Source organism: Brassica napus, chromosome C3 (assembly GCF_020379485.1).
Source record: "Brassica napus cultivar Da-Ae chromosome C3, Da-Ae, whole genome shotgun sequence".
In the NCBI taxonomy this organism is placed as follows: Eukaryota; Viridiplantae; Streptophyta; class Magnoliopsida; order Brassicales; family Brassicaceae; genus Brassica; species Brassica napus.
In genome coordinates this window covers 67,646,533-67,670,421 of record NC_063446.1, presented here as the reverse complement: position 1 = coordinate 67,670,421, position 23,889 = coordinate 67,646,533, and the positions used below count along the sequence as shown (strand labels likewise).

Sequence of the window (23,889 nt, the reverse complement as noted above, 5' to 3'; positions counted from 1 at the left end):
AATAAAATTTACGGAATTGCCTAATGTGGCTAAAATATATATATGGCAATTAATAATTTTGAATAATAAAGATTTGATAAAAAAATAGTTTATCTTCTATCATATTTGTTTAATTTTAAACTATTAAATAAATTAAACAACCACAATAACCATATAATAAAAATTTAGATTTTTATGCATATGTTATATTTTGAATTTTTACAAACGGCTATAAATTATTAAAACTGTTAAAAGTCTCACATTCAAATTTTATGATCCATGGTTTAAAAATTTTGTTATGACAAAATACAGATGATTACAAAAATTATATAAGTAAAAAGTCTAATTTAATTAATTATTAATATTAATATATATATCGTTTTAAATTAAACGATAAACCATATAAAATATAATATTTTAGTTTCAAAATTTACTTTGAATAATTTTTTTGATAAAAGTTTTGAACGATCATTGACAACTTATTTTTTTTCATTATAAATTACTAAAATTATTAATCTCACAATAAAAATTTTGTTATCAGTAATTTAAATTTTTTTCTATAAAAGATATAAATGATCAAAATACTATATGAATAGAAATTATCATTTAATAGACATTAATATTAAAAATATACTAAAATATATTATCTATGTTAGTATCATTTAAATTTAATTACATATCCTATCAAATAAAAAAAATATTTGTTGGATTAATAAAATTGATTTATAAGTTCGCACTAATTTAATTATATATTTAATAGTTACTGAACTTTAATTATTTAATATATATTAATTATTTCATAATATGTAAAAATATTTAATACATGAAATAATTTATATATATAATGTTGATCTCGCGCAAATCGCGGGTCTTAACCTAGTTTAGTAGTATAATGTTATTTTCATAATCAGAAAAGTGAATTTAACTATATAGTATAAGAGTGTATTTAATTTAAAAATTTACAAAAAAGTTGGATCCATGAAAATGATTTTTTATTTTAATAAAAGGGGTATCTGAACCTTTTAAAATATTAAATAACATATATAATATCAAGGCATCTTCAGCTTTTTCGTCCGAACTTATTTTTATATCTGAAAATAAGAAAATTTCAAACGACCAAGATTCAACAAAAAATACAAAATGTTTAGGCTTAACAAAAGTATATATATTTGAAGATAACCTTCTATATAATATCGGATATCTTCGGATCAGTTTCAGATATAATATTACCCTTTGAGGTTCGAATATCCAATTTCCTAACTCTCTCTCTGTATCGGGTTTGAGTTCGAGTTTTTGGGATCAGATTTCGGTTCGAATTTCAGGTTTGAATATTATGCCAGCCCTATCTCTAAACATCACAATACTACTACTACAATCATCTACAACTTTCAGATAGTACTGGTCCTACTCATCTAATGCGATGAACTTGGATTAAGTACAAAGCAGATGCTTTTATCTTTTCTTGTATTATAAATATCACTTCCTCTTCTACAGTCACATTTACTCTGTTTCTTTATCACTGCAACCCGAAAAAAGAAGAAGAAGATGATGATGATGATGATGATGAATGGAGCTACAGAAGCTGAGCTTTTACTCAACTGTACCGACATGTCGTTCTTACAGCTCCAAAGGGATCACCTAAGATACCACCACCATCCCGGCTTCTTCTCCAACTCTTCGACTATTAACGGCGGCGAGAGTGACGGCTTTCTGGCGACAACCGGTTTGAATCTTCCGGATATTTACAGGGAGAAGACGACGGAGAGTGATGCCATACTCTCAATGTCGCCGGAAAATATAACAACTTCTGCGACGTTTGTGTCTGAAAATTTCAAGAAAAGGAAGCTTGATGACGTCGTTACAGAGACTAAGGTTCGTTTGTAGCTCTGTTCTACAAGTGAAAAAGGTGATCTTACTTTGAGATTCACTTATCTGTTTCTGGGGTTTAGGTTTGTGATGAGAAGAAGATGATGATGAGGAATAAAGCCAAGAAAGAAGAAAACAATTTCTCTAACGATTCATCAAAAGTGAGGAAGGGATCGCAGAAAAGGGATTATATCCATGTTCGTGCACGTAGAGGACAAGCGACTGATAGCCACAGCATTGCAGAACGAGTGAGAGAGACTCGTTAATTCATATCAACTAAGCTCTTTATAATTATTTTTATAACGTTGTTGAGAATAAGGGTTTGATTATAATAATGTGAAGGCTAGAAGAGAAAAGATCAGTGAGAGAATGAAGTATCTTCAAGCTTTAGTTCCTGGATGTGACAAGTTCACAAACAAAGCAGGGATGCTTGATGAGATCATTAACTATGTTCTGTCTCTTCAGACACAAGTCGAGGTCTGAAAAAATTATCTCCAATATCTTTTACAGACTATAAACTTCATTCATTAGATTCTTTATTTTTTACCTTACTATATGATAATTGTTTGAAACAGTTCTTATCGATGAAACTAGCAGCTCTGAGTTCAAGGTTAGATGAAATGGTTAATTCCGTTTATCCTCATGAAATGGTTAGTACCGGTTATCTTCATTTCAATCCAATGCAACAAGTGATTACCAGTTCTGATCCACCACTGCAATGTTTCAACGTAGGTTATGCTTTATATTTTATCTTCCAGTATGAGCAATCATGTAAAGTTTGGTTTACTAACAATATATATGTTTGATGATGTAACAGAATGGTCAAGCACCTTCGATGTGGGAACCTGATGTGCAGAATCTTTATATAGCACTCTAGGATTTTGATTATAAAAAACAACCTTACCGTTAATGATTACATGGCATATTTTGTGGGTTTATGGTTTAGGACAATTACAAATATATATATCCCATTTGATTCAAAATTTACAGATATAAAGACTTCATTTGCAGGTTCTCTGGACAGAGACAACTTATTTTTCAAGTGGGCATTTTTTTATTAGAGAAGAGTATATAAGATTATTGTGTGTATAGATGCAAAACAGTAATATAATTTATCATAAGGTGCAAGCAATCTTTTAATGAAGCATTCGGCTATTTCATGTGTAAGAGAAATTTGCATCCAAGATCCAACATTAGCAATATTAAAAGGAGCTAGGAGATCTCTAATGAAACACTATTTTTTCTTCTATATTGTTCTTTAGAATAGAGCAATTTTATTGTAGATTTGTTCTAGTGGTATGTTTTTATAATAGAACAAAATATAGATGAATATTACCGTTTTATTCTAAAAAATAGAATAAAATTGTAACATCCCTCTATATTCAACACTGCAGTAGAATAGATTTACACCATTGGAACAAATCCTATATAATAGATGTACACTATTTTAAAAGAAAGTAAAAGAAAAATAGTATTTCATTGGAAATATCCTAAAATACACCACACTATCATATATAAAAGATTTAGGCCACTGTACTTACCAGTTACAACCAATTGATTTTAAGTTGGAAGTATAAGAAACTTATAATACTTCAAATTCAAATCAGACTTCAATAATACATAACAGTAAACTCTCAACAATTTTGCTTACAAAAATAAGTATCTCCAGAAAGGATGATAGTCGGTGCCGGCTTTGGCCATGTGCTGGCATTGCTTTTGCACAGGGCCCCACTTGTTTTTGGTAGATTTTCTTTATAGTTTAGGGTCTTTGAGTTTTGATTTTATACAAAAAGGCCCTAAAATTTTGATTTGTACAGCAAAAAAAAAGTCCTAAAAATTTTGATTCTGCACAGAGCCTATATGCTCACAAAAACAGTGGATTTTGACAGGTAAACAACGAACACAATCATATCTATCCCGTGTAGATCATTATCCTAACGGCCTCACCCAACTGATCTGAGCTTGGACAGTTGCGGATCTGATGTTCTGATGGATGATTGACAGAAGGAAACGTCCAATGAATAATCACCACACCCAAATCAAATATATAAATGACAACAAGTATGATTTGGACTAGTGATAAAAACTTAGTTGAGGATGGCAGATATTTATGAGTTTTTATTGAAGTAAACCTCAACTAGACACGCATGATATGATAGAAAGTCTGACAAGACATTAAAATAAACAATGATAGCAAGCAACATATTTTAAAATATAAATTGCGATCGAAAGAGAGCTGTGAATTCAATTTCGGGTTCTTTTTTTCCAAAACTTTAATACAGTTACCAAAGACTTTGAAGTTTTGAACTGAATACATATTTGGGGAAATAATGAAAGAAAAACAGATATATACCAAGAATCATGACATATAGTTCATAAAAACAAGACAAAATTGAAGTCAGTTTAAAAACCTTATATATATTCCGTACGTTTCAAAATAGATGATGTTTTGGAAAGTTTTTGATCTTTCAAAATAAATAATGTTTTGATATTTTTATATTAATTTTAGTTTTATTAAAATATGTATGACCAATAATGTTTTATACTTATCTTTAAGGATTGACTGAATTAATTTTGGTTTATATTTTTAATATTACCTTTTATCAAAGAGTGTACCTTAGTTCTTGTGGATATACTCTAAACTAGGTGTTTTCCTGCACCATGTGCAGTAAAGAATTTTTTTAAATATAATGTATATTTAAAATAAATTTATTAAATATTAAATATTTTACTATTTTCTTACTAATATTTGATATATATAAATTTGATATATATTAAATCAATTTGCATAAAACTAATAAAAATTGTATAATTATAAAACAATTAGCCTAAACAATATTTATAAAATTTGTAGATATATAAGAAACTAATGATTTTACGGTTAGATATTTAATTTTAAAAAAAATTGTAGAAATTTTTGAAAGCTTTAGTAATACAAATTGTACAATTATAAAAAAATAATAACATTTCGAAATTTGAAATGTTATATATAAATATATTTATTTTATAGATGATGTATGAGCTATTACCATATTTAAAAGAAGTTTACCAAAAAGAAATATCAATATTAAATGTAATATATGAATTATTACTATATTCTAATAAGTTTGCCAAAAATATAAATCAACATTAAATGAAATTATCCATGTCATATTTTTCCAGAAGCCATGTCATCAATTTCAGTAACCATGTCATATTTGTTTTGTGAAATTGATTGTAGAAAGGACATGTGGCAAAATCACTTCGCAAATATAGTCTAATTTTGGTTTATATTTTTAATATTACATTTTATCAAAGAGTGTACCTTAGTTGTTGTGCATATACTCTAAACTATGTGTTTTCCTGCACCATGTGCAGTAAGAAATTTTTTAAATCTAATGTATATTTAAAAATAAATTTATTAAATATTAAATATTTTACTTTTTTTTACTAATATTTAATATAGATTTGATATATATTAAATCAATTTGCATAAAACTAATAAAAATTGTATAATTATCAAAAATTTAGCCTATACAATATTTATAAAATTTGTAGATATATAAGAAACTAATAATTTTACGGTTAGATATTTAATTTTTTTTAAAATTGTAGAAATATTTGAAAGTTTTAGTAATACAAATTGTATAATTATACAAAAATAATAACATTTCGAAATTTGAAATGTTATATATGAATATATTTATTTTATAGCTGATGTATGAGCTATTACCATATTTAAAAGAAGTTTACCAAAACAAATATCAATATTCAATGTAATATATGAATTATTACCATATTCTAATAAGTTTGCCAAAAGTATAAATCAACATTAAATGAAATTATTCATGTCATATTTTTCCAGAAGTCATGTCATCAATTTCAGTAGTCATGTCATATTTGTTTTATGAAATTGATTGTAGAAATGACATATGGCAAAATCACTTCGCAAATATAATCCATGGGATTTTGGTTTATATTTTTAATATTACCTTTTATCAAAGAGTGTACCTTAGTTCTTGTGCATATACTCTAAACTAGGTGTTTTCCTGCACCATGTGCAGTAAGAAATTTTTTAAATCTAATGTATATTTAAAAATAAATTTATTAAATATTAAATATTTTACTATTTTCTTACTAATATTTAATATAGATTTGATATATATTAAATCAATTTGCATAAAACTAATAAAAATTGTATAATTATCAAAAATTTAGCCTAAAAAATATTTATAAATTTTAAGAAACTAATGATTTTATGGTTAGATATTTAAGTTTTTTAAAAATTGTAGAAATTTTTGAAAGCTTTAGTAATACAAATTGTATAATTATACAAAAATAATAACATTTCGAAATTTGAAATGTTATATATGAATATATTTATTTTATAGATGATGTATGAGCTATTACCATATTTAAAAGAAGTTTACCAAAAAGAAATATCAATATTAAATGTAATATATGAATTATTACCATATTCTAATAAATTTGCCAAAAATATAAATCAACATTAAATGAAATTATCCATGTCATATTTTTCCAGAAGTCATGTCATCAATTTCAGTAGCCATGTCATATTTGTTTTGTGAAATTGATTGTAGAAAGGACATGTGGCAAAATCACTTCGCAAATATAGTCTAATTTTGGTTTATATTTTTAATATTACCTTTTATCAAAGAGTGTACCTTAGTTCTTGTGCATATACTCTAAACTATGTGTTTTCCTGCACCATGTGCGGTAAGAAATTTTTTAAATCTAATGTATATTTAAAAATAGATTTATTAAGTATTAAATATTTTACTATTTTCTTACTAATATTTAATATAGATTTGATAAAAGAGATGATGTGTAAGTTTATTATTACTCATGACCAGGGGTCTATATTTATACAAGTATTAGACCGTCTTATTTAGACCGTCATAAGAGAAAAGGAAATCATATTCCTAATAGGAATATGAAATAGTACTTATCCTAAATACATATAGAAAAGGATAAACATCAAGTACAGATAAATGTAAACTCTCATTCGCCAAAGTCATTAGCGAATGGGCCGGATGGATAGCTGATGGGCCGGACGGTTTGGGCCTGATATGGGTTGATCACCACTTGGTTTATAACACTCCCCCTTGATCGACACATCCGGTTCATAGTCTAATTTTGGTTTATATTTTTAATATTACCTTTTATCAAAGAGTGTACCTTAGTTCTTGTGCATATACTCTAAACTAGGTGTGTAAGAAATTTTTTAAATCTAATGTATATTTAAAAATAAATTTATTAAATATTAAATATTTTACTATTTTCTTACTAATATTTAATATATATTTGATATATATTAAATCAGTTTGCATAAAACTAATAAAAATTGTATAATTATCAAAAATTTAGCCTAAACAATATTTATAAAATTTGTAGATATATAAGAAACTAATGATTTTACGGTTAGATATTTAATTTTTTTAAAAATTGTAGAAATTTTTGAAAATTTTAGTAATACAAATTGTATAATTATACAAAATAATAACATTTCGAAATTTGAAATGTTATATATGAATATATTTATTTTATAGATGATGTATGAGCTATTACCATATTTAAAAGAAGTTTACCAAAAAAATATCAATATTAAATGTAATTATCCATATCGTATTTTTCCAGAAGTCATGTCATCAATTTCAGTAGCCATGTCATATTTGTTTTGTGAAATTGATTGTTGAAAGGACATGCGACAAAATCATTTCGCAAATATAGTCTAGGGGATATCAAGTATTTTGGAGAAGAAGGAGTATAAAAAGTATATTTTTTTGCTAAGTATAAATAAAGTATTTGTTTAAGTTTAGTAGGTGTCGTATAGGAAGCTCTTCTTGTCTACTCGTGTAAGAGTTTTGTGTTTTTCTCATGCATAGAATTATATAAAAAATATAATTAAGATTGGAGTTTGGATCTCTTTAGCTGTGACTCTTTTCTTTGATCTAATAAAACTTTTAAGGGGAAAAGTTTCTCTCCCAGAAATAGCAGGTAAGAAGCTTGAACTGGATTACAAATTCGTTGTGCATTTTTTTCTTTCGTATTAGTTTTGAGTTGTAGAAAGGTTGGAACTTCATAAGATTTTAGCAAAAAAAAAAAGAACTTCATAAGAGGAGACAAAAAGAACATATATGGCACACAACGGAACACGTCAAAAACGTAATCATATAAATAATTATAGTTAATGATGTGATTCACAGAGCGTATGCAAAAATACGAGGTTAAGAGAATGGAGTGATCCGAGGACTGTTCCTTCCGACAAGACAACCTTTGTTTCTCTGCCTCTTCTTTTGTCTTTTTATTATTATTATTTTTTCTTAAAAAGAAAAAAGAAAAACACAGCACCAGTTTAAGAGCTCTCTTATCGTTCTCTCCAACCTCCCACACAAAAATATTTACTTGGAAGACTATATTGAGCTTCGTTCCATTAGCCACTGATCAATGTAACATTTCTCTTCTTCCTGCCCTTTTTCAGGCATTTCGACACACTGAATATTTGTGATTACTCTCTTTTTTTGCATCAGTTCTTATGCTTAAATAATGATTAATTATTTTTTTGTTTCTTAAACAATGTACAAAATTTCTTGTGGTCTTGTTGTTCCTTTTCTCTTGGGATCCCTGAATGTAACCGGGGCTGATGGAGAGCTTTGTCTGTGGAGAGCAGTAAATGTTTATTTTTCAGATTTTAAAAATTTTTAAGTTTAAAGTAGACTTTTGTTAGGCGGATAAGTTAGCACGTAATACTCAAATCTTCACACAATGATTTATGTTGATTCGATAATATACCGTCGGTTTGACTAATCGAACCGTTGCAAAAAAAAAAGTATTTCCGAATGATACACATTGGTCGCTGAGCATAAATATACATTATATTGTTGTTGGTGTGTCAGATTTATGTCTCTAATCAAGTCCGATGTCTATTTTTTTATTCCAGAAGTTATCTTTAAAGTACAATGTCTGACCATGTTATGGGAAAGAGTTGTGTTGCTGGGTATGAATCTGTTTGGTTGAGTCGTTGGATTCGGAGAGGTAGTGCATACGGGTTAAAGGCTCATAGTAACCGCGATGCCAAGTGTTCTATGAAGACACACTTGCCAGATGATGATGGTCAGCTATGGAAGGAATCAACAGGTTCCATAAAACTTAAGGCAAAAACGTTGAATAGGTCTCTTGATCTATTTCCTAATCTTGATTTCCACTCAAAGGATAAGGAAGCGGATGAAGATTTCACCAAGAACCAATCATCTACTGAGACTGATTCTTTGCAGACAGATAAACTGCCTCTATCTGGTATTTTGAATTCATAAAAGTTACATATCATAAAATCTTTGATATTCTAGTTTTTACTCCTAAGCAAAATCTTCTGCTGCTTGTTCTAAAAATCAGAACAATCGGTTTAGGCGCTTAGGTGGCAAATCTGTAATACTCGAAACGATTTTTTTAAACTCCGATTTTTTACCATTCAATTCGGTTTAAGCCATTTTAAAATTGCTCAAAGGGTCTAAATCAATCATAATTGGTCTAAATCTATTCAATTGATCAATAATATTAGTGCAAATGCACAAATTTATCTACCTTTTCCCAAATTCATCAGAATAATTTTATACTTAAACATAAAAGTTAAAATATCTAATGTAAATGTAAAATATAAAAAGTAAACCAATAATTTATTAACGTCAATGCCCCATATAATTCGCTTAGTCGCTAGTTAGTTCTCTACAAAATATTTAGTTACTGCCTAGCTATTTTTCGAACATTTATCTGATATGTATTCTGGTTTTCATTTTATTGGCAGGCTCCAATTCTTCAAAGGGCTTGAGAATTTTGCAGGGCAAAGAAAGGGTCGAGATAATACCTGACATTAACAAGGAACCTCTTATAGGTGCGGATGAGGAAGGAGAAACAAGCAGTTCAGCTACTCAAAGAATGGATGTTGAACACTTTGTCAACAACACCAAATTACCTAAAGAGTGCAAGCGTTTACGTTTGAGCCCTGACACCAACTGTAGATCACAAGTCAAACGTCTGAAGACAAACGCCTAGAATGAAACCAATAGCATGATGGTTGTAGAAGAAGGACCATCCGTGGAGAAAATGAACTACTTCTTTCGCAGAATCTTTAAACACGGATCAGGAAGAAATCAAGAATCTTCCACATCACATAACAGGAATCTGACTATGGGAGGAGGAAGAGAAAACGTGAAGGCTCTGCACCCATGGATTCAGAGATGGTGCAAGAAAAAATCTACAGACACTCATGAGAGAAGAGGAGGGCAACAAGTTAACCCAAAGAGCTTTGCGCTACAGAAGCAGTTTCCAAGAATTGCAGCAATGGCATTGATGGGGAAGGCTCTGAGAAGGTTTAAACCCGAGTGGTCTTAGAAAGGCCAACTCCCTGTCATACCAATCTAGCTGGTGTCAGAAACACAATACAAAACCTGAATCTACTTCAAATAAACTCAGGAAGTGTGTCTGGAAAAGCAATAAGTCTCAGCTCTCGTTACTTTCTGTAACACGTAATAGTAAACTTCCATAAGCTTGCTTCGATAAAATTATTCTCCAGCATATTAATCTTTTTTCATGATCTGCCATAACTGATATAAAGGAATTATTCACCTACACTACTCAAGCATCAATCACATCACTTGGCACAGTTTTGATTGGTGACATAGTTACACTTGATTAGTTTTGAGTCAAAAGTATAACTCAAAAATGTTATCAATCATGGTTTAGTTTTATTTTCTTGAATTAATGTTTGACTTATAATGTGTTACTAGGATAAAACATGCGCGATGAATTTATATGAAAATTATTTAAGAAATATCGTATGGAAAATAAAATTTATATTCTTGATCGAATAAATATTTTTGGCCCTTAAAAATCTCAGACCTAATATTTAGTTACAATGAAAATATGAGAGCTCGGTTTTATATCATGATTTAACAATTTAAAAGTTAATTATGGTTATGAGAATTTTACGTTCACGTGCCAATCCCAAATATCTTCAATATTTTTCTCATTTTTGTGTTGTTTTTTTATTTTGGTTATTGCTCGATATAAATATTGATTTTGAGTTTATTCTCATTACGTTATTTCGATAAAATTATTAAAGAAATACATACTAAGGTTAAGATCCGCGCCTTGAGCAGAATAAATATTTTATTACTTATTACGATTTTCTGCATAATATGAAATAATAAAATAATAATTATATATTAAATAACTAAGAAATCAGTTACTATTATGTAATAAATTAGCATGCGCCTATAAATCAAACGATCACTCTTGTTTATTCGCAATCATTTTAGGATAAATAAATCAAAACAATAAATCTTATCTATCGTATATGATATATAATTAAATTATATGATATTAACATATATATATAATAAACTTTTAATATGGATATTTATTAAATGAGGTTTCTACTCATATGATTTTATGATTATTTGCATATTTGTGTAACAAAATTTTACACTAACGATTTTTTTTAAATGTGAAATGTTTAGTGGTTTCAATAATTTATAATCATTTAAAAAAACAATGAAGATTTCAAAATTAAAATATTAACTTTTCAATATATGTTCAACGTAGATATCAAAATGTAAGTATATATTTTCATATGATTTATATAGTTTAATTTAAATGATATATATATATATATATATATATTAACATCAACACCTATTAAAAAAATATTTATTCATATGATTTTATAATAATTGTATCTTATTATAGAAAAAAATTTAAATTTTGATCACAAAAAGTTTATTTGAGACTTTTAACAGTTTAACAATTTATACTCATTTTGAAAAATTCAAAATACAACATATACAAGAAAAATCTAAATTTTTATTATATGATTAATGTAATAATGTAATTTATTTTAATAATAAATAATTAAACAAAAATGATAAAAAATATACAGATTGTTAACAATCTTTATTATTTAAAATCATTAATTGTCATATATATTTTAATCACATTAGGTAATTCCATAGGTTTTATTTAAGGAAAGAATTCAATTTGATAAATGAATGGTCCACAATGGACATACGATATAATATAACATTCCATAACAATTTAATCTTGAACCAACAAAATTCTCAATTGATTCTCAAGCCGTCACGTAAGCAAAATTAACATTCTAATTACGTGACAACTCAGCAGAACACTTTTTTAATTAATACAAACTATTTGTTATAACTTTTTTAATGTTTTTCTATTAATATATAGGAGATTTGATTTACAATTTTGAGTTATCTCTTTGAAAAAAATGACAACTCAAGTGTTAACTCAACATCAAACAAAATTCAATGTGTTAGAACTTGATTTATCATTTTTTGGTTTTTGGACTAGTGTCTTACGTTACTTTTTTATGTTTGTTAACAGCTCTATGAATATGCACGTGCTGTCTTGCGTTTAACTTTGATCAGTTCATAAATAATATTTTAAAAATATATAGCTATTTATTTATTACTCAAAAATATTTATAAAACAACTATTTTAACTTTAATTACTTATTTCAATTCTTAATTATATTTGGTAACTAAAATATATATATATATATATATAAAATTATATGTAAATATAAAGGTATTTTGTTAGAATATATACAAAGTATATATTTTTAATTTAATTTAATTATTTTATAGATATTTAATTAAATTAAAAATAAATATTATTATTGATATTTATATTTAAAAATAATAATAATATATACTGGAATTTATACATCAAAAACGTTATCAGTTAATAATCTTTAACTCATATTTTTACAACGAACTCACTTCATAAATCTATAGTTTTTACCACATAAATTTTACTGCGACTTACATCAACTTATATATTCAACTCTAATTAACCATGTCACCAATCGGAGCCTCGTTCAATCATATCAATGTATCTGACAGATTAATATATTGGGCCAAATGGGGCCTAAATCGGAATAGAATTAGGCATGTTTATTGCTAACAACGGGATTATTAATACTACATATTTTTGGGGTAAATGTTAAAATATTATTACTACTTACTCACTACAAGAAAACAGCGGCATACTGAGGGAAAAAATCGTCGGTATGTCGTCGGAATAACGCTATTCCGACGACATACCGACGAAAAAAGTCCTCGGAAATAACTCCTCGGAAATTCATCTTTCCTCGGAAATCCCTCGGAAATTTCCGACGGAATTCCGAAGAAATGAATTTCCTCAGAATATTCCGAGGACTTTTTTCGTCGGAAATTCCTCGGAATATTCCGAGGAATATGTTGTCGGAATATTCCGAGGGATACACTTCCTCGGAATATTTCCAAAATTCAAAAAAAAAATTATAAATCTATTTTTTTTAAATTGAAATTCAAAAATATAAAATTAAAATTGAAATAGAAAACATATTTAAAATACAAAAAATAATAAAATAGTTTTTATAAATAAAAAAATGTTTTATAAATGCAAAATTTGTTTTAATAAATATAAATATTTTTATAAATATGAAATCATCTTTTTATAAATACAAAATAGTTTTTATAAATACAAAAAATAATAAAATAGTGTTTATAAATAAAAAAATGTTTTATAAATACAAAATTAGTTTTAATAAATATAAATATTTTTATAGATATGAAATCATCTTTTTATAAATACAAAATAGTATTTATAAATACAAAAAATAATAAAATAGTGTTTATAAATCAAAAAATGTTTTATAAATACAAAATTAATTTTAAAATATGAAATCATCTTTTATAAATCCAAAAAACGAATTTATATACAAAGAACGTTTTGAATATTTAAAAATAGTTTTTATAAATAAAAAAATAAAACAAATAGTGTTAATAAATCAAAAAAAATGTTTTATAAATACAAAATTAGTTTTAATAAATATAAATATTTTTATAAATATGAAATCATCTTTTATAAATCCAAAAATCGAATTTATATACAAAAACGTTTTGTAAAATCGAATTTATATAAACGTTTTGTAAATACAAAAATAATAAACAATTTATAAAAAAAATTCTAAACCAATTCAACACAACCAAATCACAATTCTAAACCTATTACACAACAAATCACAATCCTACCCAATCACCCTAACAAAAATCTATCAAAAAACTTCTAAAATCATCAAATCTACTTAAAAACCTAACAAATAAGACCTAAGAGAGTGGGATAAGGTCCTTACATGATTTGTAAAGAAATGGAAAGGATTCGCCGGAGAGATCGTCGCGAGAGAAGGTGGAGAACGCCGGAAGGAGAGAGAGATCGCCGGAGAGGAAGAAGAGAGAAATGGGGAAGAAGATGCGGTTCGAGTTTATAAAACCTTGGGTCTGACGGATATTTTCCGTCGGAATTCCCTCAGTATTTTCAATTTCAATTTTCGCGAAATATTTGGCGGCTTGTTTGCCCGGTTAAATGAAAATATTCCGAGGAAATTCCGACGGCCACTTAAATATCCGTTGGAATTTCCTCGGAATATTTTCATTAATTCGAGGAAAAAGAATATCATGTGCATGTATTTCTATTAATTTATATTGTTTCTCGGAATTTCCTCGGAATATTCCGAGGAAATACCGAGGAACTAGTGTTTGGGGTTTCAAAACATCAATTTTTTTTGCCGTATTTCATTTCTTATACAATTGTAATGCATACCATTGAAGATTCTTTGTATAGATGAGCATAAACCATGAAATAACAAATTTCAAAACGAATTGTAAGTATTCCCTTTACCGTTCATTAAAGTGTATAAGTGTTTCTCTTATGTTGTGGGGATTTCGTTCATACAATCGGAAAAGTGTTTATTATAGGGTAATGAACAAATTTTTGACTTCATAATGAACGTAAGACACTTAATAAGGGTTATATAGGTGTTATTCAAACCGCAAAACGTTGTTTTCGGTTTAAAAACCCTATTTCCTTGGAATTTCCTCGGAATATTCCGAGGGAATTCCGAGGAAACCCTTTTCTTCCTCAGAATTTCCTCGGAATATTCCGAGGAAATTCTGAGGAACTAGTGTTTGGGGTTTCAAAATCTCGAATGTTTTTTATAAACGGATCGATCGATGTATTTATGTCCAAAAACGCATCGATCGATCACTAAGATGGACCAAAGTCGATCACTAAGATGGACCAAAGCGTAACAATGTGATCGATCGATGAGATTATCCCATCGATCGATCAAGGATATCAAGTGTTCCTCGGAATTTCCTCGGAATATTCCGAGGAAATTCTGAGGAACTAGTGTTTGGGGTTTCAAAATCTCGAATGTTTTTTTATAAACGGATCGATCGATGTATTTATGTCCAAAAACGCATCGATCGATCACTATGATGGACCAAAGCGTAACAATGTGATCGATCGATGAGATTATCCCATCGATCGATCAAGGATATCAAGTGTTCCTCGGAATTTCCTCGGAATATTCCGAGGAAATTCTGAGGAACTAGTGTTTGGGGTTTCAAAATCTCGAATGTTTTTTTATAAACGGATCGATCGATGTATTTATGTCCAAAAACGCATCGATCGATCACTATGATGGACCAAAGCGTAACAATGTGATCGATTGATGGGTATATGTCCAAAAATGCATCGATCGATCACTAGTTCGTCGGAATTTCCTCGGAATATTCCGACGGATTGATGTTTCCTCGGAATTCCGTCGGTATATTCCGAGGAAATTCCGAGGAAACCCAAATTTTGGGTTTCCTCGGAATTTCCTAGGAAATTCCTCAGGAAATTCCGAGGATTTCATTTTCCGTCGGAATGTCCGTCAGAATACCGATGTTTTCTTGTAGTGACTACAAACTTTGGCTTGTGGTACAATGAGACCAGCTTTCTCTAAACTTATAACTGTGAATGATATATTTGAACAAAGAAACAACTATGCGATCAGCACCGTCACAATGTGATCATGGGGTATATTATTTACAAATATGAAACTATTTGTATGTGTATTTGCCATCATTTCTTTTAAATAAAAAAGATTCTCTTAATTAATCCTTCTTCTTAGAACACAATTTTGTTTGGTGTTGATATTGTTTCATGTAAACCAAATCCAGTGTATATATTTCATTTGATGAATAATCTTACAACGCTAGACCACTACAAAAATAAATAAAGAACTAATAACATGAGATACTTTGGTTGACATCAAGAGTTTTTTACATTGAAACAATGTTCAAGTAGTGGGCTGCACCTCTTCTATTACAAAGACATGCTTGTCTCTCTTATCTACCATATTTAATTAATTTATTTATCTTCATATTTAATTAATTTAATTGGTTTGCTACTCTATGATTATATTTTTTTTAAAGAGTTAGATTTTTTCTTTAAAGTATATAGATATTATTCAAAAAGCCTAGGACCACATCAATATGTAGATTGATAGAATCAGAACCAAAAGAGTTGTCAGCATGTTATGATTATGAAGTAGTTCAAATGAGCCTCTCCATTATCTACAACCTCCCTTACCCCTCCTCAAACACTCTTGTCGAATAAGGTAAAAAATCAACCTCTCTCAATTCATCTCTTTGGGTTTCTCAACTTTTGGATTGTAAAACACTTTTTGGTTTATAACTCATCTTGACTCTTTTAATTCATATAACAATTCTCAAGACAATTTGATCTAAACTTCCTTTTCAATGAAACTGACAACATTTTATTGGTAGGTAATCAATTGCCGTGTGCAACAGAGAGCTTTAAAACTCATCTATCCATGGCTGAGACCAAATCTGGTTAGTCGTTATTTCATGTTATGCCATAATTCCTGTAATTCTTTCTTAAGACTAATGCAAACTGAACTTGGTAATAGTAGAAATAGAGATGTCGGAGGAGGAGAGGAAGATCGTAAAGATGTGTTCACTGAAGAAGAAAGCCATAAGCGCATCGAACAGGTTCAAAAACTCATTCAAGAAAAAGGGTCGAAGAAGCACTAGCAGAGTCATGTCCGTACCAATTGAGGACGACATCGATGCAGAAGATCTTCAAGCTCTTGATGCTTTTCGTCAAGCTCTTGTCCTTGACGAGCTATTGCCTTCCAAACTCGATGATCTCCATATGATGCTTCGGTATATACTTCTTTCTTCTTTTTATTACCATTTGATCTCTTTTAATTTCTAGCCAATTACGACCAAATCATAAAGACTATTATTGCATTCTAGACCTAATTATTAGGTGACAACATTAAGTTCACCTCGTTGATTATATCAACACGATGAGAGTTGGTCCAAAATGCCCCCAGTTACGACTTTAGATGTCTTATAATTTAAGAAAAATAAAATCTTTGATGCATATTACAAACAAACTTCTAAATCAGATAGCATATGAAAAGAATGAGTTAGTAAATCTTCTATTAAAAATTGATTTAGTGGTTCATGATCCATCTTATTTGATCTTTTGTCATAATTTCAGAAACATGAAATTTCATCCAGAATACTAAATTTTTTTATGTTGAACACAAACAGATTCCTGAGGGCAAGAAAGTTTGACATTGAGAAAGCTAAGCAAATGTGGGCTGACATGATTCAATGGAGAAAAGATTTTGGCGCTGACACAATCATTGAGGTGAATCTCTTTGCTAAAATCTAGGAGCATTTTGGACCAACTCTCATCTCATGTTGGTCAACAAACAAGTTCTATAATGTATCGGTTAGCAAAAAAAAAAAACATTCTATAATATATGTTTCTAATTATAATGAAGGATTTTGAGTTCGAAGAGATCGATGATGTCATGAAGCATTACCCTCAAGGCTATCATGGAGTCGACAAAGAAGGCAGGCCGGTTTACATTGAGAGGTTAGGTCAAATCGATGCTAACAAGTTGCTTCAAGTAACAACGATGGACCGTTACGTGAAATATCATGTTAAAGAGTTCGAGAAAACTTTCAAGATCAAGTTCCCTGCTTGTTCTGTCGCTGCCAATAAGCACATTGATCAGAGCACAACAATCCTTGATGTCCAAGGCGTGGTATGTATACTCGGTAAATCTATCCTTCATGTCTTTGAATAAAAAAGGGTAAGTTTCTTGATTGTCTAAATCTACATGTATGCTTTTCCGAGTGATTAGGGTCTTAAGAACTTCAGCAAGTCCGCGAGAGAGCTTCTTCAAAGGCTTTGCAAGATTGACAATGAAAATTATCCTGAGGTATATAATGTATAATTTATACGTATGTGAACATATATACAAAAGAGCTTTCGCAATTTGAAACCTATATTTTTTATTATTTTTTTCAAGTTGTAAATCTTTTTTTATTTTAAATTAATACTAAATGTAAAAACAAAAACAAACGTAAACAAATCAAGGTCTTAATATTTTTGAGTTTTGGATTTCTTTGTAGACGTTGAACCGAATGTTTATCATCAATGCGGGTTCCGGGTTCCGGCTATTGTGGAGCACAGTTAAGTCGTTTCTTGATCCCAAGACTACGGCAAAGATTCATGTTCTTGGGAACAAATATCATAGCAAACTGCTTGAAGTCATCGATGCTAGGTAAGATCACACGTTACTGGAATCATTAAAAGTAAGTGCTGCTTCGCTATCGAAACTTGAATATTCATTAGATATTTTTGGTATTTGCAAAAAAGTGAGTTGCCAGAGTTCTTTGGAGGCGCTTGCACTTGTGAAGACAAAGGAGGTTGCATGCGCTCGGACAAAGGTCCATGGAATGATCCTGAAGTTCTCAAGGTAATTAACAATCTACATACATACTCCTTAGTTAGACACTAAATTAAATTCAGTTAAACTATGTTCTTGAATCTGATATTGTTGTAAACAAATACTATTCAAACTCGAGGATAACAAAAGAATTTGGAGAATGGATTGAGTCAAAAACCTGATTTACGGTTTATATATTGATTGTGTGTATGAATATTTTACAACCTCTTATATCCGAATTTATACCCAAAAAAGTGAAAAACAACTAATATTTCTTTTACCTTTATGAAAATTTCCTTATCTACAAAAGCGGTTTTCCTAATCGTAAAAATTAATCCAACGAACATTTTATTTTACTGCTACACCTTGATTTAAACCACTTCTACAATCAAACTATATGTATAAAAACATTTTTAAAATGGAAGCAGATGGCTATAAACAAGGAAGCAAAATGCTCACCAATTTCAGAAGATGAACACAAGCATGTTGACCAAGGAAGATCAACTTCAGTTCCGGAAGTAAGTTACAGAACAACAATACATTTCAAATAAGATAAAATACTCGAGGGTAAGCTTTCACCGAGATTCTCCATTAACACCGCAGAGTCTTGAGAGAAACAATAAGAAAAGGGATGAAGACAATGCACATGAGAAGCAAATTGCAACCATTGACAAGTCTATGGATACGGCATGGCCTGTAAAGACTCAGAAATCCGAAAGCTTTAAAGTCTCTAAAGGTATATCACCTCTCATATTTAGCTTAATTTGAAGGAAAAAATGTTTCATCTACACGCACTATAATTAAAGTTCCTGTAGGGCTAGAGGGTTACGTGAGGAAGGGGGCACCGAAGAAAAGGGATGGGTTACTTGTGGGAGGGGTCATGGCCTTTGTGATGGGAATTGTTGCAATGGTTAGACTATCAAAAGACGTTCCACGCAAACTCACTGAGGCTGCTTTATATGGAAACTCAGTTTGTTATGAGGAATCTATGTCTAAGCAAAACAAAGCTCAATTTGCAGCACCAGTCTCAAGCTCTGAGTATATGTTGATGGTGAAACGCATGGCTGAGCTGGAAGACAAGTGCATGTTCCTTGATTTGAAACCGGCTAATGTCGATTCTGAAAAGGAGGAGAAACTTCAGGCTGCGCTTAACCGTGTTCAAGTGCTTGAGCAAGAATTGACTGAGACCAAAAAGGTAACACAATCATAATATCCCACAATATAACTAAATCTGACTCTTAAGTCTTAACCTATTAATCAATAATTGAATTTGGGTTCTTTTCGGTTTAGGCTTTGGAGGAGGCCCTTGTGAGCCAGAAGGAGATTTTGGCATACATTGAGAAAAAGAAAAAGAAGAAGAAGCTGGTAAGGACAAAAAAAAATCATAAACATCTATCATTTAACTTCACACAATTGTTTCTATAGCTTTTTTAAAAAACAATTGTTTCTATTCATAATTATAGTGTTACTTTTTTTCAGTTTTTCGGCTTCTGAATGTGCAAAACGAAAGGAGATGAGATCATGAAACAAGAAGCTGAATCAGAGAGAGTTTGTTTGTGATTTTTTTTTTCAGTTGAGGAATGTATTCATGTTAAAGCATCTGACTTGTACAATTATTTGAAGTGGAATACTATTGTACTTTTTGCTTGTCACATTGTTTGTGTGTGTGTTTTTCAGTTTCTCTATAAAGTATTTGTTTTTTTATCCACGAGTTACATGATAACCTACGTTTGATTGTATATGTATTATAGTAACCGTTTGTATTAACATCTGTGAATTGAAATGATGGAGCTTTGGATTGTTACCTGATTTTTTAAAAATATAAAATTACTAGTGGTATTACTAGTGGTATCGCGCTTCACGCGGGATGTAGTATATTTGGTTAAACATAAATTCGGTTTGTATATACTTATTGGTTTAGTTATTTTATAATTTTGTTGTTTATTTTTTTTAACACTTCTACTGTATATACTATTTATCATTAAGTATAATTTTTGTCTTTTTAGATATGAGCTGAATTGGTCCCAAGCAGTTGAAACTATACATGAATTTTCAGTTCTTGTTTAGTTTTCTCGGTTTTTTGTTTTTTTCGGTTCTAGAAATATATGAACCATTGAATTATTTATGAAACTTTCTTTAGTTTTGGTTTGGTTATTTTGACCTTTGGTTTAGTTCGGGTACCAATCGCAAGAACCAACTAATATCCAATAAGCTTTTGGTTCCAATTCGGTTTTGATTTTTGGTTAATTTTGGATAATTCGCGTAAAAATCAGATCTTTTCAGTTTTGGAATTTAATATCGGATAATCCAGATAAATTTTAATATTGAAACAAAAACTATTTGGATAATTCTGTTATTTCGGATAACTTAAATAATTTTAAATATTTTGGATAAATAAATATTAGGGTATTTCATATTTTAGTAATATTATTTTTTGGTAATTTTAAAACTAAATATAATTTATATTTTAAGTACTCATTCGGTTCTCTGTTCGGTTCTAACACGGTTTTAGTTTTCCAGTTTCAGAAATATATGAACCGCTCGGTTGTTTGTGAAGTTTGTTCAGTTTTAGATTCATTTTTTGTCGGCTTCGATTCGGATTTTTCTTCTTAATTAATATGCCGATGCATAGTTGAAACCATAGTGATAGCGTATGTTTTGTTATTTTTTGTGTGCACATTTTTTTATTGTATTTATTTGTTGCACATGTTCAGTGGTGGCACATTTTTTTTTCTTCATATTTTCGGGTATTTGGCTTATAAATAATATTTTATTTTTTGGTAATTTTTATAACTAAATAGAACTACTATTTTAGGTTCTTATTTGGTTCTATGATATGGTTTCGATTTTTCAGCTTCAAAAATATATAAACCGTTCGATTATTTGTGAATTTCTGTTTAGTTTTGGATTGTCTTTTTTTTGTTGGCTTCAATTCGGTTTTCGGTTCTTAATTTATATGCACGCATAGTTGAAACATAAGTGGTGTCACATATTTTATCATTTTTTGTTTGCACATTTTTTTATTATAATTTTTTATTTGTTGTATAATATTGTTATGGAAATAGTGTGTGTTGAGAAGCACGAAACTTACCCCCATTGTAAATATGTTTTAAGCAATTTTATGTGATTGTGTTTTTTGTGTGTTGTACCCTCATTTTGAGAGTGAATGTTATATTGTGATATCTGGGAAATCGTGTTGTGAAAAGAATTTTATGGGGTTGATGTTATTGCATGTGATACTTCATACTTGCCATGGTCCATGATCCGCGAATTACGAGAGAGCCTCGTGAAATTATCAACCATCCATCTCACCTTCTTTGCGTTTACCTTTCGTCTACCAAGAGCATGTCGACACCCATGAATTCACCTTCTTTCTTCGCATTTCAAGCCTCTCCAACAGGAGCAATAGCAACTCGACTGGTTTAAGACAACGTTCGGCTTTCAATTCAGTTAGAAGTAGGTCAATGTGGCCATTGAAGATAGCTGAACTGCAGAGAGAGAATGTGGAATTTTGTTTTCATTGATAAGAAGAGAGAATGTGAAATGATTTGATGAGATTTGTGATTTTTAGTGAATCCAACTATGGTATTTATAGTTATAGGTGTAGTTTTCAGACGTTTCCATGGTAGTGTGAGTGACCTAATGAATGCGAAAGAGTGGAGGTGGTGATGAGAACGATGTTAATGAGATCATTATAGTGGTCGACTGAATTCAGGGGGAAGGCGTTATGTAAACCAACCGTCTTTGTTGGCTAATTTGTTCCAACCATACATGATCGAAGAAGAAAGACTTTCGGGCCGAGATTCTGGAATAATGATAGGCCCAAACAAATAAATCAAATGCAACATGAAGCTTTCGTAAGTAGACAATCCATTTTTCAGAAACAAATAGTGAGGACACAATGCCACGTGTCACATTTTGGAATAGTGTTCGCTGAGGTGCGCATTGTGGAGCCTTTCTAGTCAACTTTATTAGTATAGATTTCAAATCAAAAACGTTTGTACAATGAATGAGACTTTGTTTGGAATGCTCTTAAGTAAGGCCTAATCTTCTTGATACATATATATGAAAATCTTGAAACTTATCTTGAAGAAAACCACATCGCCATGGTATCCGTATAACGATACTTCCCATGGCCTGAATTGATGTGATTTTGTTTCTGACTTGTTTGCCAATGTCCTTGCTTAGCCGAGATGATGCTCACCATGCCTTTATTCTGAAGGGCACTCACCATGCCTTCACCTGATTATTTACAAAAAAAAAATAATGTAGGGTTTGCCGTTTAGTCATGTGATTTCAAAAGATAGAACACAAATTTGATTTTTGTTTTCCTTTTTTGCATTTTTTTTAAAAAACCCTTTTTTGCATTTGCCTTCATTACTTCCTTTGGTCCTCTCTCTTTCATTGTCTCTTTTGGTAGTCCCCACTCAAAGATTGTATGTACCTTCCATGATAACTACGGATCATATTTTCTTCCAACAATATACTTTTTATTACATCAAAGAAAGCTTCAAGGTAATATTTATACGACCAGCCTGTCAGTACGGAACTGTTCCGTTTTTTGGCTTAGGAGCGGAGTTTTTCAAACCGGTGGTGACACATCTATTCAAGGAATGCATCGAAAGATGAGGAGTGTTGTTCATGTGCCCCAATCTTATCATATAGAGATCAATGCTATGGTTCAATATTGGTCCTTGGATAGTGCTTGTCATCTAAGGGGCATAAAGCTCTCGTCTCGTGGGGTCTAATTAGGTGGTTTAAGAACCGGCTTCTTCTGTGTCTTGGAAGGAGTTTGTGTTCACTAGGGGAAATTACAACAAAGAATTGCATTTGGTAGTGTAGAATCCAAGTAGTGATCTTAGATGTTACTAAATCTCTTTGTTTGTAAGTGAGGTTTTAAACACTTGTGTGGTGTAAAAGCTTTGTACCCTTCTTTGGTGAATATAAAGTTGATGTTGAGTTAAAAAAAAAAAGCACCATGACCCGTCGATATAAATATATGAAATTAGATATCTGAAATCTAAGTTTGTTAATTTGTTGCCAAGCGAACTTGATTTTTAGTGAAACACTAAAAGGAGATAGACGACTACACGTGTCGATTAGATTAGCTTTGTAGCTATCACCAGGCTTTATACATGAATTATTGGGGATTCTGGTTGTTAGAGATAACGAAATTCACAAAGGAGTTAGAGAACACACACACAAAGGATCACATGAATGCTTCAGACCATTTGTTACCTTCAAAAGCCAAAAGATCTTCTACTATGGTCAGTAACCAATGTGAAAAATAATAATTGTATTTTGAGACCAAAATATTCAATCAAGTGAACCGTGAACGTCTAATAAATGGACGCACATATACTTCCTTAGATGATTTCTTATGT

At 30.0% G+C, this 23,889-nt stretch overlaps 2 protein-coding genes and 1 pseudogene across 8 annotated transcripts; all 3 read left to right on the top strand.

Moving 5' to 3' along the window:
• Window positions 1-1,144: 1,144 nt before the first annotated feature.
• LOC106370220 (transcription factor bHLH63) lies at window positions 1,145-3,000 on the top strand. 2 transcript variants are annotated; one of them, XM_013810272.3, is made up of 6 exons: window positions 1,145-1,301; window positions 1,516-1,851; window positions 1,929-2,093; window positions 2,188-2,322; window positions 2,421-2,573; window positions 2,663-3,000. In XM_013810272.3, exons 2-6 carry the CDS (start codon window positions 1,525-1,527, stop codon window positions 2,720-2,722), a joined length of 840 nt encoding a protein of 279 aa, XP_013665726.1. In that variant the 5' UTR covers window positions 1,145-1,301; window positions 1,516-1,524; the 3' UTR covers window positions 2,723-3,000. The 2 variants fall into 2 exon arrangements, with proteins under 2 accessions (XP_013665726.1, XP_048606338.1); XM_048750381.1 differs by having other exon boundaries at window positions 1,169-1,851.
• A 5,302-nt stretch (window positions 3,001-8,302) lies between these two features.
• LOC106369535 lies at window positions 8,303-10,420 on the top strand (annotated as a pseudogene).
• A 5,831-nt stretch (window positions 10,421-16,251) lies between these two features.
• On the top strand, window positions 16,252-20,209 carry LOC106371262 (phosphatidylinositol/phosphatidylcholine transfer protein SFH1-like). 6 transcript variants are annotated; one of them, XM_013811305.3, is made up of 13 exons: window positions 16,252-16,351; window positions 16,521-16,586; window positions 16,667-16,919; window positions 17,316-17,415; window positions 17,552-17,818; window positions 17,918-17,995; window positions 18,189-18,340; window positions 18,436-18,535; window positions 18,934-19,023; window positions 19,109-19,241; window positions 19,312-19,700; window positions 19,796-19,870; window positions 19,985-20,209. In XM_013811305.3, the coding sequence occupies exons 2-13, from the start codon at window positions 16,568-16,570 to the stop codon at window positions 19,997-19,999; spliced, it is 1,671 nt and encodes a 556-aa protein (XP_013666759.1). In that variant the 5' UTR covers window positions 16,252-16,351; window positions 16,521-16,567; the 3' UTR covers window positions 20,000-20,209. The 6 variants fall into 6 exon arrangements, with proteins under 6 accessions (XP_013666759.1, XP_013666761.1, XP_013666758.1 ...); XM_013811307.3 differs by having other exon boundaries at window positions 16,253-16,351; window positions 19,321-19,700; XM_013811304.3 differs by having other exon boundaries at window positions 16,255-16,351; window positions 16,664-16,919.
• Window positions 20,210-23,889: the final 3,680 nt, after the last annotated feature.

Coding starts and splice junctions, on each gene's coding strand:
- LOC106370220 (XM_013810272.3), top strand. CDS start 1,525: ATGATGATGATGATGATGATGAATGGAGCTACAGAAGCTGAGCTTTTA. Junction 2,323..2,420: donor CTCTTCAGACACAAGTCGAG/GTCTGAAAAAAT, acceptor TGTTTGAAACAG/TTCTTATCGATGAAACTAGC. Junction 2,574..2,662: donor CACCACTGCAATGTTTCAAC/GTAGGTTATGCT, acceptor ATGATGTAACAG/AATGGTCAAGCACCTTCGAT.
- LOC106371262 (XM_013811304.3), top strand. Junction 17,996..18,188: donor ACAATGAAAATTATCCTGAG/GTATATAATGTA, acceptor ATTTCTTTGTAG/ACGTTGAACCGAATGTTTAT. Junction 19,242..19,311: donor AAGCTTTAAAGTCTCTAAAG/GTATATCACCTC, acceptor CTATAATTAAAG/TTCCTGTAGGGCTAGAGGGT.